This window comes from Ictidomys tridecemlineatus, unplaced genomic scaffold (assembly GCF_052094955.1).
Source record: "Ictidomys tridecemlineatus isolate mIctTri1 unplaced genomic scaffold, mIctTri1.hap1 Scaffold_88, whole genome shotgun sequence".
NCBI classification, from domain to species: domain Eukaryota; kingdom Metazoa; phylum Chordata; class Mammalia; order Rodentia; family Sciuridae; genus Ictidomys; species Ictidomys tridecemlineatus.
This window is the reverse complement of record NW_027526121.1, coordinates 733481-746176: the sequence shown is the minus strand read 5'-3', so window position 1 is coordinate 746176 and position 12696 is coordinate 733481. Positions and strand designations below refer to the sequence as shown.

The following is a 12696-nucleotide window of genomic DNA, read 5'->3' as shown; positions in this document are numbered from 1 at the left end:
GCCGGTGATTTCCTGATGCGCCCCATGCTGACCGACAGTGTCACCAACCACCCCGGGTCAAATTCCCTGCAGTCACACTCGAGTTAGGAGACAGAAAGATCTCTGGCTCTAACTAAAGCATGTCCAGGATGGCAGCAACGGAAACACTCCCCAAGCCAGGAGTGACATTTCTTCTCTCATCTTTCTTAATGGGAGTTTGGGGATACCTAGATTTCAAGAGGTACTAATCATGATGATATATTTTCAAAATCGCAGTTGCTGTAAATACAGAATTTCCAGTATAAGCTAGTCAAACCTACTAAAGCATATTATTATGGGATTAAGTATCAATCTATGGAACAACCAATCCCTTTACCTTACATGATATTCACAACTCAGTGTATAATATCTGGTACCTACAACTTCCCATTAGATTGAGAAATAAATGAAATTATACAAAATATTATTTTGTCTATGATTATATGTGAAAATCTGAAGTTTAATTTAGTACATTTGACCATTAAGCATCAGGATTCCCTAATTATCACTAGGCCAGGTGGGCCACATCTGTAATCCCCAGTACTTGGGAGGCTGAGGCAGAGGATATAAATAAAATAAAAAGAGCTAGGAAGGAAGTTCAATGGTAGAGCACTTGCCTAGCATGCATAAGGCCCTGGGTTCCATCTCCAGTACTGCCAAAAAAGAAAAGAAAAGAAAGGAAGAATTCCTAAATATCTATTTCAAAATTAAAAGATGTCCATGTTTGGAATAGGAGAAGGCAACCTCGTTTTGCTAAATTGAACAACAAAATAGATGATTGCTGAGTGCTAGGGAAGATTCCTGTTGTCACCTCCACCAGGACCTAGCAAAATCACAGAAGCATTTGTCCTCCCGCCCAGCAACCCCACTTCTAGGAATCTATCCTAAAGCCGTCCTGGCCAAAATATAAAACACCCTCTGCACGAGGCCAAGCACGGCAGAGCTATTTGTAAGTAAGACCGCACGACACTGGCTGAGTAAGCCATGTCTCAACCCCATGTGGAGCTCTAGGCAGCTCTGGAAACTCCCAGCACTGCCCTGCAGGCCTCTGGACATGCCCTTGTGAAAAGGGCAAAGCACAGAGGGCGGTATCTGGTGCTCACTGCCCCACAAACCTGAAGATGTAAAGCAGGCTTGAACCCCTCTTATTTATTTATTGGTACCAGGGATTGAACCCAGAGGCACTTTACCACTCAATCACAGCCCAGCCCTAATTATTTTTTATTTTGAGTCAGGGTCTCCATAAGTTGCTTAGAGCCTCAACCTGGTGATTGTCCTGCCTCAGCTTCCTGAGCTGCTGGAATTACAGTTATGTGCCACCATGCCTGGCTTCTTACATCATTAAAAAATATATATTTTTAAATGAGCTTTGCATGGTGGTCCCAACAGCTCAGGAGGCTGAGGATGGAGAATTGCAAGTTCAAAGCCAGACTCAGCAACTTAGTGAAGCCCTAAGCAATTCTGTGAGACCCCATAAAATACTAAAGTAAAATACTAAAAAGATCTGGGGATGTGGCTCAGTGATTCAAGGCCCCTAGGTTCAATTCCTGGTACCTCCTTCCCCCAAAATTTAAATGATCAAAATGCATAAGTTGAGTTTTAATATATTGATCAACAGGTGGATGAGGCTCTCCATTGTACCATTTTTTAATCTGAATTCTGAGGGGTGGGTATAGTTGTGCAAGAATGCTGTAACATTAAAAATTCAATATAATAAAAATATGTGGAAAAAAGACATTAATGAATTGAATTCATGTCATTTGTTAACAACCTAAATGTCCATCAACTGATGCAAGGATAAACAAAATGTTGCATTTAGTAGAAATATTATTCAGCAATAAAAAGGAACGATGGGGGCTGGGGATATAGCTCAGTGGTAGAGTGCTAGCCTAGTAAGCACTGAAAAAAATAAAAGTGAATAAACACACAATAGACATGTTACAACATGAATGCACCTTGGAAGGGTTATGTTAAGTGAGGGAAGACAGTGGTGACAGCCCTCGCACTGTAGGATCCTGTTTACAGAAGACCCCTGGAGAATGGGAGGACCCACAGGGACAATGGTGTGGCTGCAAGCTACGAGAGGAGCCACTGGAAATGACTGTGGAGGAGGGCAGGTTCCTACCTGGTGATATCAAGATTTCTGTGAATATTAAAAACCAATACGATAAGTGAAATGCATCTCATATTAAACACAATTTAAAAATCTGCTGTTAAAGGAATGGATCGGGCAATTAGGGAACATGAAGGCTGACTTGATATTAGAGGATGTAAAGGAACTGTCAGTGTTTAATGGTTACTAGGATCAGTAATTTACAGACTTAGGGAAGAGTCCTTGTAGCCTGGAGAGACACACTGACGTGCTGTGAATCAAGTGACACTGGTCTTGGGTTTGCTTTTAGGTGACCCACCACGGAGAGCAGTGGAGTGAGTCCCTGAGGAGGCGGGCAGAGGTGCTGTCCCGCTTCTGTGTACATTTGAACATTTTCGTGTTACAAAGTTTAAGAACAATCTTGACCTCTGAAGAGTTAAGAACATACTCAATGTTTTCTATAAACAGTGCAAAAAAACCTACTTAGCCTGGCAAGGCAACTAATGAGAAAGTGAAAGAAACAGGGTCTTCTAGCTAAAGGAGAGAAATTCTCCCCCTGTAATTCACCATTTTGTGAGGAGAAAGATACAGAGAACATGCATAGACGAGAGACATAGAAAAGGCTATTTGCTCCCTGAAATTGGTTAACCAGGATAAAGAACTAAGTTAATTATTCATTGATTCCATGAGGGTGAATAGCCCCAAGTATTGAATTTGTTAGTTGTACCTACCTAATAAAGCCTGGGGAGAGACCACAGCATAATATTTCTACACAAGGGCATGCTGAATGTGGTCTATTATATTGCAAATACTTTGCAAATAAAATTAAATCTTGGTGGATAAAAGTCTTATTTCCAGCCATGCAGCTATTCATTTCTTAACTATTTGGTTTGATTTGATTCATGCTAATTTTGAGTTCTATTGCTAAGACACCTGCATAAGGAAGCAGCCCCCTGGCAAAAAAAATTCCTGGAGGTGCTGCCTAGGGTTGTCCCAAGCCAGCAGGGCAACTGGGACAAATTATCCAGGCCTCCTGGAGGCCGCTTTTTCTTGTATAAAAAGAGCACAATAACACCTGCCACGTGGAAGTGTGGAGAGGTGAAATGTGCCAACACGTCCAAAATTGCTATTGCAAAGTCCAATCAACAGCAGTAGTTATGAGAATTGTTCTGAAGCTCAGTGTTAAGTTAGGCTAGCACAGGGGCTGGCAGAAGATCTTGGTCTTCGTGGCCAGGGTGGCCGAGGTTAAGGTCTGGGGCTGGAGGGTTTCAGGGTCTTGGAACGGCAAGACCAAGTTGGCACTTGCTGGCTGACTGTGCCAACTGAAGCCTTTTGGTTCTTTAGTAATTATCTGATCTATTAATTAATAAAGCTATTAATTAATGTAATTCTCCAATCTCTTAATGAGTGGATCCACTAGCTGATATAGCCAATAAAATAGTTTCCAAAGGCACATTAAAGTATTTTAAAAGATAAGCTGCCTAACTATAGTCTGCACGAATGAGCATAATTTAAAATAATAAATATAAACTACTTGCTGGTTCCTGAGTTACAAGAGATAATCCCAGATACATGGAAGAATAGCAAATTTTAATCTACATTTTACATTTAAAATTCCAGCACTAACATGGAAATCAGCCATGCCTGCACACAATGGATCTTTTATTAAGTGAACCCCACACCCTGATCCTTGAGAACACGTGGGAGCCAACCCACCTCCTGACGTTGCCAAGAGCCCTACAGTCCACCTCAGAGTCTGCAGTAAAAAAGAAGTGATTTTTAAAACATGTTTTTCCTGCTTATTAAGGACTAGGTACCACAGAACACTTAGAAACAAACTAAAATTATATAAAAAGTAAAAAAAAAATTAATCCCACACTCAGAAAAAAAAATATTACCAACTTTTGGTCTACTTCATTCCAGTCTTCTCTGCATGACTTTCATCTCTACTTGAAGTGATAGTGTATTCAATTCTATATCCTGCTTTTGACTTAAAATACCGTACAAGCGCTTTCCCTTTTATTACCAATTCTCAGCATTTTCTAAGACTGAACAGGACTTAGCCATATGGAAGTAACCGATTTGGGGCCTGCCCTGTTGCCAGCCGGCTGGCCCTATTGCTTCCCATTTGGGGTCTCCACTGTGCCCAGCTCTGCAGGGATCCCTGCATCCCTCAAGGGTCTGCTCTCTCCACATTGCAATAGCAGCATCTACAGGGTCACTGTGCTCAGCCAGCAGCAAGACCCCCACTCCAGTCACGTCTCTGAAAAACAATAATACGAGCAGGAACGTTAAGAATATAGGCCTCGGGGCTGGTGTTGTGGCTCAGCAGTAGAGCGCTCGCCAGGCATGTGCGAGGCACTGGGTTCGATCCTCAGCACCACATAAAAATAAGTAAATAAAATAAAGGTATTGTGTCCAACTACAACTCATATGTATGTGTATGTGTATGTATGTATGTGTGTGTGTATGTGTGTGTGTGTGTGTGTGTGTGCATATAAAATTTTAAAAAAAGAAGAAGATAGGCCTCCATAAACTTCAAACAACTGGGTTATTTCTTCTCCACTATATGGTAATCCAAGGTCAGCAAAATGGGGACATGCCTAGTGGAACAAACTGTTTCTATGGTCCATGAGCCCCCAGGCAGCACTGAGGCTAGCGAGTATTAACTGCAGGCTAACAGTCAAGGACACCACCGCAAAGATGGACACATCAGGCACTGGCTTCCAGCTGAACCACCTGAGCACTCTGAATGTTCCCTGGCGTCTAAGGCAGCCTCTTCCTTTGTGGTGCAACTGCCCACGCTGTCACCTAAGCAAAGAACAAGGATACACACCTGCAGCTCCAAACATTGAGCCTAGAGTTTCTGTCAGTTAATCTTGGGGTTGGGGGAGTCCCTTAATACTTAAAGCTCAGAATGCCTGTGTCCAGCCTATCTCAAAGCTGTAACAGGAACAAGAGCCAAAATATTGCAAAATGATAACAATAACAGAGGTCAAGCATCCCTCATCCAAAAATCCAAAATGCCCCCGAAATCTGAAACTTTTTGAACACTGACATGACACCACAAGTAGAAAATTCCACACATGACAGGTTGCAGTAAAAATTCAGACATGCAGAATCACTGTAGAAAACTGCTGCTACACCTGGATCCGGAGTGGCTCCCAAAGGCCCTGTTTTCATGGACTGTTCTCAGCTTGGGGCTACTGGAAGATGTGGGCCTAGTGGGAGGTCTTCTGGTAAGTGGGGGCATATTTTTTATCCACTCTGAGGCCATGGTGCATGCAATGTCACCATGATGTGCTGCCTTCCCACAGGCCCAGAGCCATAACACTAGTCAATCATGGACCAAAACTATAAGCCAAAATAAAACTTTCCTTTTTATGAGTTGACTGTCTCAGGCATCTGTACAGCTAATGGAGAACTGATTAACAAGATGACCTTCTGGTACATAAGGTGTATAAGAAACATACATAAAAAAAATACATGAATTTTGTTAGGATTTATCCCCAAGATATTTCATGAAGTATATGTAACTATTTCAAAATCTGAAAAAGTCAGAAATACTTCTGATCCAAGTGTTTCAGATAAGACGTGCTTGACCTGCAATAACACAGCCTCCCAAAACCTTAACATATCTCACAGAGGAAATCCTACACCAAACTGTGGCTAAAGAGTGCAAGGTCAGGCCATGGTGCAAGGCCATGGCTAAGGGGCAGCTCTCTACAGAGGGGCACCCACAGCTTCTGATGCATATGCTTCCCTCCCCTGTCCTCCCCTGCCCTCCCCTCCTTAGCTGCACAGTGCACAGAAACCACGCCTGCTCCCGGGAGACGTCCCGCTCATCCACTTTCTGTGGACTCCATCTCTCAGTGACCTGCTGGCTTTCATGATTAGATTCATTTTCACTTATGAAGAGCAAGGTATAAAAAAAAGTCAGGTAACTATAAAAACAAATCATTTCTCTTAGAAGAAGTTTTACAAAAACCAAGCTTCCTCATAATCAAGAAAATAAAACTCCTGGGCAAGCCCTTTATATTGTTTTTTCCCAACTTTTCTAAAAATAAAGTTTTAGAAGTTTGAATCTTCATAAGGCAACTGCTTCAAATGTACCCTCTGGGATACAGTCGTCATCACATTTATTTTTGGAAAGCCGAGTAGGTCAAGAATACCTAAAATAACCTGGTTTCTATTTAAAATACCCTGATCACTTTGCAACTCAGAAGGAAAAAAAGATTACTTACAATTATTCAAAATATAGACATCCGCTAAGCATGCATATCTGACACACAGTGGGGCAGGACTCCTCTGAAGGACAAAGAGAGAGATTTCCTTTCCCAGATGTGTGAAAATGCAGCCAAGTACTTGAGAAAAAAATTAAGAGATACGCTGGACAGTCATCTCCACGCCAAGAAAAACACATTAACTGTGAAGTGATCTGCTGAATCCAAACAAAAAAAAAAGGCATTTTTCAAGAGATCTCAACATGTTCTTACCAAAGAAACCTTTCAGCCATGACGGCAGCCACTGTGAACATGTTGTGGCAGAAGAGCAATGGCACCCATCCAGTGCAGGCCTTGGGGCCCACCCAGTCAGGGAGATGTTTCCGAGGTATTTATTCCCCAATTTTTAAGCAGTACTTACCACAAATACTTTTTAATGCCTCATTCCCAGGAGCCACAGGACATGAAACAGTGACTTAAATTTGCCAGAAATCCACTGGCTCACACCTCTGCACAGGTGCCCCCGCCCCACCCCATGGCAGAGAAGACTCGAGACAGAAGGGGAGGCCAGAAGGAGTGCCCCAGCCAGGCAGGGAAGTCAGGGACACCATCAGGACTCAGAACTCCTCAAGGAGGGACCCCACCTCTGTGCCCTGGCTGGGGGCCTCCCTGGTGGTGTACATCAGTGAAGTGTGTGCTGTGTGAGCTGAGGGCACAGATAGAGATGGGAGCTGGCAGCAACCAATCCCTGCGGGGCCCTCCGAGGGGCTGGAAGGAGCGGTTACTCTGCAGGCTCTAGCCCCACAGCCCTGATGAACACGGCTCTCAGCAGGGCATGTGGACAGTCCCTTTTCCGAACCAAAAAGCACTGAATCACCACACAAATGCACACCCCCTAGGCAGTGTGATTCACCAACATTGTGCCCAAAATACTTCCACACTTAGCGTGGTTGTTTTGACAGAGCGAATTGTTGTACTGTGATTCTGAGTTTTGCTGCTGTCAGCAATCTCAATGAGACCCGTGCCTCCCTCGTTCCTGAATAATGCCCACCTTTGGTAGTTCCTTTCCTGTTGAGCACACCCTGCTGTTCCTGAGTGATGTTCAGCCGCCAAACCACGTTGGCCAGTGCTGACTTGAGCAGCTGGATGTCGTCTTCCTGCGTCTGGACCTGCTGCTCCAAGGAGGCGATGCGGTCTGACACCTCCATGCTACTCGCGGCAGACGCGCTGTCATCTAAGCCAAAGGGAAGATGGGGAGAGTTTTAGACACTCCCAGAGCAATCACATCTCCAACCACAGGCTGGCACAAGGCTCCAACTAGACTGTAAATTGTACATTGTTAATTGTAATTTATAAACTGAAAATGAAAATTGTAATTTATAAACTCAAAACTTGAGAGACACAGACAGAATGAAAAGAGCGCAAGAGAAGGCATATCTGTCCCAGCATTGCCACGTGCTCCAGCCCTCCCTCTTCCTGTGCTCCAGCTCTCTCTTCTCCAGTGCTCTAGCTCTCCGTCCTCCTATGCTCCAGCCCTCCCTCCTCCCATGCTCCAGCCCTCCTTCCTGTGCTCCAGCTCTCCCTACTGTGCTCCAGCCTTCCCTCCTCCCTTACTCCAGCTCTCCCTCCTCCCATGCTCCAGCCCTCCCTCCTCCCGTGCTCCAGCTCTCCCTCCTCCTGTCCTCCAGCCCTCCTTCCTGTGCTCCAGCCCTCCCTCCTCCCGTCCTCCAGCTCTCCCTCCTCTTGTGCTCCTTTCATTCTGTCTGTGCCTCTCAAGTTTCAACTGTAGTTTTAACTGCTGTTGTCCTTTTCTGCAGGTTGGCCAACTTACTGTCTTTTCTATGACATTAAGAATTCGGAAGTAGAAGGGATGCAGGCATCTGTCCACTTCACCTGCATAGAAGTCTGTTTTGCCTGGTCTGCTGGCTTGTGTTCAGCCATGCTGACGGTAGGCCACACAGGGCTATGTCAGTTGAGTTTGAAGAACAAAGCGCCGAGTGGCCCAGTGTGCTCAGTACACAGCAGCGCACCCCCCATGCCCCCCAGGCAGGCGCTCCAGCATCCTCCTGCCTTTCCTGTCCTCCCCTTCGCCTACCCTGCTCCAAGGGGCTGGCCTCTCCTCTCCTCGGGATTTTTGTTTCTGCATTGCCTTTGCTTGGGCCGTTTCTCAGCCAACTTTTTGCATGACCAAATTCTTATGCTTGAGACTCAACTCAAATAGGAGCTTTTGGGAGAACCTTCCCAAGAACTTTATCTAAAGCTGTTACTTTCTATTTCATTGACCTTATTTGTTGCACAGCATGTTCTAAAAACTATAAAATGGTCTTACTGGCATGTTCACTGCTACCCTTCCACCTGGAATGTGAGCATTGTGGAGGGATTTCTGCTTTGGGGTATGTCAGACTAAAAGACCCTTCTGGAAGCACCCTCCACCCCATGCAGAAACCAAAAACCTGAAGTAGCATTAAAAAAAAAAAAAAACAACTACGTGAAGGTACAGGGAAGAGAACAGAAACATGCACTCTGGTGGGCACTCACACTTGCCCTAGTGGGAAGCTCACTCACCCTAATGAGAGCTCATAGATTCTGATGGGGAGCTCACACTGAGACTCTAGTGGACAGCACACTTAAGACTATAGTGGAGAGCACACACTGAGACTCTGGCGGGCACTGTGGGCCCTTGTGCTCACACTTAGACTATGGTGGGAAGCTCAAACTTAAGACTATGGTGGGGAGCTCACACTTGGACTCTGGTGGGCACTCACATTTCATCTCCAGAGGGATGCTCACACTCAACACTGAAGACTTCACATTCACTTAGAAGAAGTAATGTAGAAAACTATACAAGAAGCCTGTCTCATTGCTTTTACCCTGGGGATAAGCAGTACACTCAGTGGTAAGGGCCCAAGTGGTAAACTTTGAAATATTTTTGCCCTAAGAAATTTAAAAAAATCAAGTTAGGAAACACTACTGAAAAAGGTGGGGAAATCCTACAAGGAAAAAAGCAAGAGAAGGGTCCCCAAATCCCATATGCTCAAATCTCTGACTGATCTGTGAACTGCATACACAGAACAGAGAAATACTCCAGTGAACTGCAAAACATCAGAACTGAGAGTGGAGCTGTTGGCCCAGAGATAGGGTCTGCAGCTGAAGTCCAGAGAAGAACAGCACCTATTAACACAAAGGAAACACCACCAAAGAAAAAAGATATCATGTGGCTTAACATTCACAATGCCCAGCACATAATTCAAAATAACCAAACACACCAAGAATAAAGAAATGGAGCACATTCTCAGGAGAAGAGAAAATAGAATTGAGTCCAATCTCAAGAGGAACAAAATATTGAAACTACCAGATGAGGAATTTTAAATAGATATTATAACTATTCTAAAAAGAAAAATTAACATTCTTTCAGTGAATAAAAATTCAGTAGATAAATGGGAAATCCCAGCAGAATAGAAACAATCAAAAAGAGAACTAAATACACATTCCAGAACTTACACATATATATACATACACACATTTTCTGAAATAAAAGTTCACTGCATGGACAACAACTGAAAGGACACACAGAGGAAAGATCAAGAAAACCTGAAGGAAGGCTTATCGGAAGCAATGAAGATGAAGGACACAGAAAAAAGCCTGACCAAAAATTAAGAGAGCTGTGGGAATCTACTAGGCACTCTTAGCAGTCCAACACACACTTAATTGGCACACAAGGAAAAGCAAGAGAATAGGGAAAAAAACAAAATCTAAAAAACAATGGTCCAAATATGCCAAATCTGATGTGCAGGAATATACAATTGCAAAATGCTAATCAAATGCAAAGAAATAGACGGCCATGATTAATTTCTCTGAAAAAAAAATATATGGGTACTGTTTATGATATTTTTAAAAAGCTAGACCCAACTATAGGCTGTTAACAAGAAATGCACTTCAATATGAAGATACATACAGATAGAATGGAAGTAAATGAATAGAAAAAATACACCGTGCAAACAGTAAGCAAAGAAGGCTGGACTACTGTTAATGTCAAATAAACTAGGTGTCTAATAAAGTGTATATTAGACACTCATTCCACAATGAAAAAAGGGATAAAAACCAGGAAGATTCAACAACCTAAACATGTGTGTGCCCAATATAGAGCTTCAAAATACAGGAAGCAAAATTTGACTGAGTTGAAATGTAAAATAGATGATTCTACAATTTTTCCTGAAATTTTACACCCCATCTTTTAGTGACTGATGAACAACTAATAAAAAAAAATCAGTGAAGTCACAAATAATCTAATAGTATAAACAACACTTACTTGCTACAGACAGAAAACCACACCTATATGACAGTACATATGGTACATTTGCCAGGATACATCAATTCTGAGCCACAAAACAGATTCGAACAAGCTTACAGATTAAAAAAGTACATTCTCTGACTACAATGGTATTAAAATAGAAATTTTAAACAATAAGACAACAAATATTTGTAAGTTAAATACTTCTTAAGTCAAAGAAGAAATTACAGAAAAAATTAGAAAATTGTCTCATTGAAAGGTAATGAAAATACAATGTATCAAAATGTATGAGAGGCAGCTAAATCAGGCTTTGAGGGAAATCAATAGCTTCAAATCCCTGTATTAGGAAAGATTGATTAAATGTAAGTATCACAAACAGGGGTCTTTTTTGCTGCTTCACTTCTCTATGACTTGGTCCATAACACAAAATAGGAACTCAATAAATATTTGGTAAATAATTGATAAATGGGTAAACAATCATTTTTAAAGCATGCATTAAATTAGATAACAGGATATATAGACGACTGATTCACTGACCCATATCTTAAGAAGTTCCCTGTCTAATGGAGAAGAGACATGCCCACAAGTTTTAATTGATACATTGATAATACAATTGATAAAATTATACAATTGATAAATTGTATAATTCAGAAATACACAAAGTGATAGGCAAATACACAGATGGAAACATTAACTATATCTGGAAAAATAGGATCATGTAGGGATTGGTTCCTATATGCAAGCTCTGTCAACTCTATAAATAATAGATAATTGTTTCATACACAGAAATATTTTTAAGTGTGTCTGTGATACCTCTAAGAAAGAATAACACATTAAATATCTGTAAATTAACAGAACTTATTAACTATCTAAGTACATTTAAAACTTCTAAACTCACCTGGACATGGTGGTGCATACCTGAGGCAGGAGGATTACAAATTCAAGGCCAGCCTCAGTAACTTGGTGAGACCCTATCTCAAGATAAAAAAATAAAAATGGCTAGAGATGTAGTTCAGTGGTAGAGAGACCCTTGGGCCCAATCCCCAGTGACAAAGGGGAGGGCTGCAGGGTGTAGTTCAGTGGTAGAACCCCTGGGTTCAATCCACAGTACTACAAAATAATAATAATAATTATCATAAAACTGCTAAGCTCTGAAAAAAAAACATTGTGTCAGTCCTTTTTCTAACTTTATTTTATTACTTTTTATTTTTTGCAGTGCAGGGAATCAAACCTAAAGCACACTCAAGCTAGGCAAGCATTTTTTCATTGAACTACATCCCCTGTATCATCAAAGCCTTTTAAAAAGTATATCCTAGCCATATCTCTTTAAAGAATCAAACTATGAAGCCTGAAAAACTTGAAACATCCTCTCTCACTCTCCTCCTCTCCTAGAACTCTAGGTGTCATTTCCGTGCTCCTACAGAATCCCATTGCATGTCAGGAGTACTGGTGGGTCTCTGGGCCTGCTTTTCCTCTGTCCCTCCCTGTAGATTAAGGCACACACACACACAGTGCATTTAGACTCAACAGTGAGAAAACCAACAACCCAATTTTAAAAATCGTGAGAGAAAACAAGCAAAAGACTTGAACATGATAAGATGCTCAAGGTCATTAGTCACCATGGAAAGCACACTGAGCAAGCAGGTAAATGAAGGTGCACACCTGCCACCCCTGAACTCAGAGGGGGTGGCAGGTGGATTGCTTGAGCCCATGAATTCGAGACCAGTCCCAGCAAAGTGGTGAGACATGTCTCAAAAGAAAGACTGGAGATATGGCAAGCATTGCAGTGGTTAAAGAATGCTGACACCACCAAATGCAACAACATCCAGCAAAGGAAACCCTCCTCCGGGCAGCCAGCACACAGGGCGGTCTGACCCCTTGGAAGGCAGGTTGGCACTCTCACAGAGTCAACAAGCACTTTCCTCAGGACCTAGCTCTTCCCGGGTCCTTACTCTAGAGAAACAAACACATCCAGATACAGGTCTGTCTCCGTGGCTCCACTGGTGAACGGACAGAGTGTGGCATCTGCACAGCCGAGCACAGCTGAGCAACATAAAGTGAACCAGGTCACC

The 12696-nt window shown here is 42.6% G+C and overlaps 1 protein-coding gene across 1 annotated transcript in view; it reads right to left on the bottom strand.

The window, feature by feature from the left end:
• LOC144374789 (echinoderm microtubule-associated protein-like 1) overlaps nucleotides 1–12696 on the bottom strand; it is a 99749-nt gene that overhangs the window by 45250 nt on the left and 41803 nt on the right. Inside the window, exon 2 of the mRNA XM_078037536.1 lies at nucleotides 7385–7567. Coding sequence (XP_077893662.1) covers nucleotides 7385–7567 — 183 coding nt within the window. The remainder of the gene's footprint in view (nucleotides 1–7384; nucleotides 7568–12696) is intronic.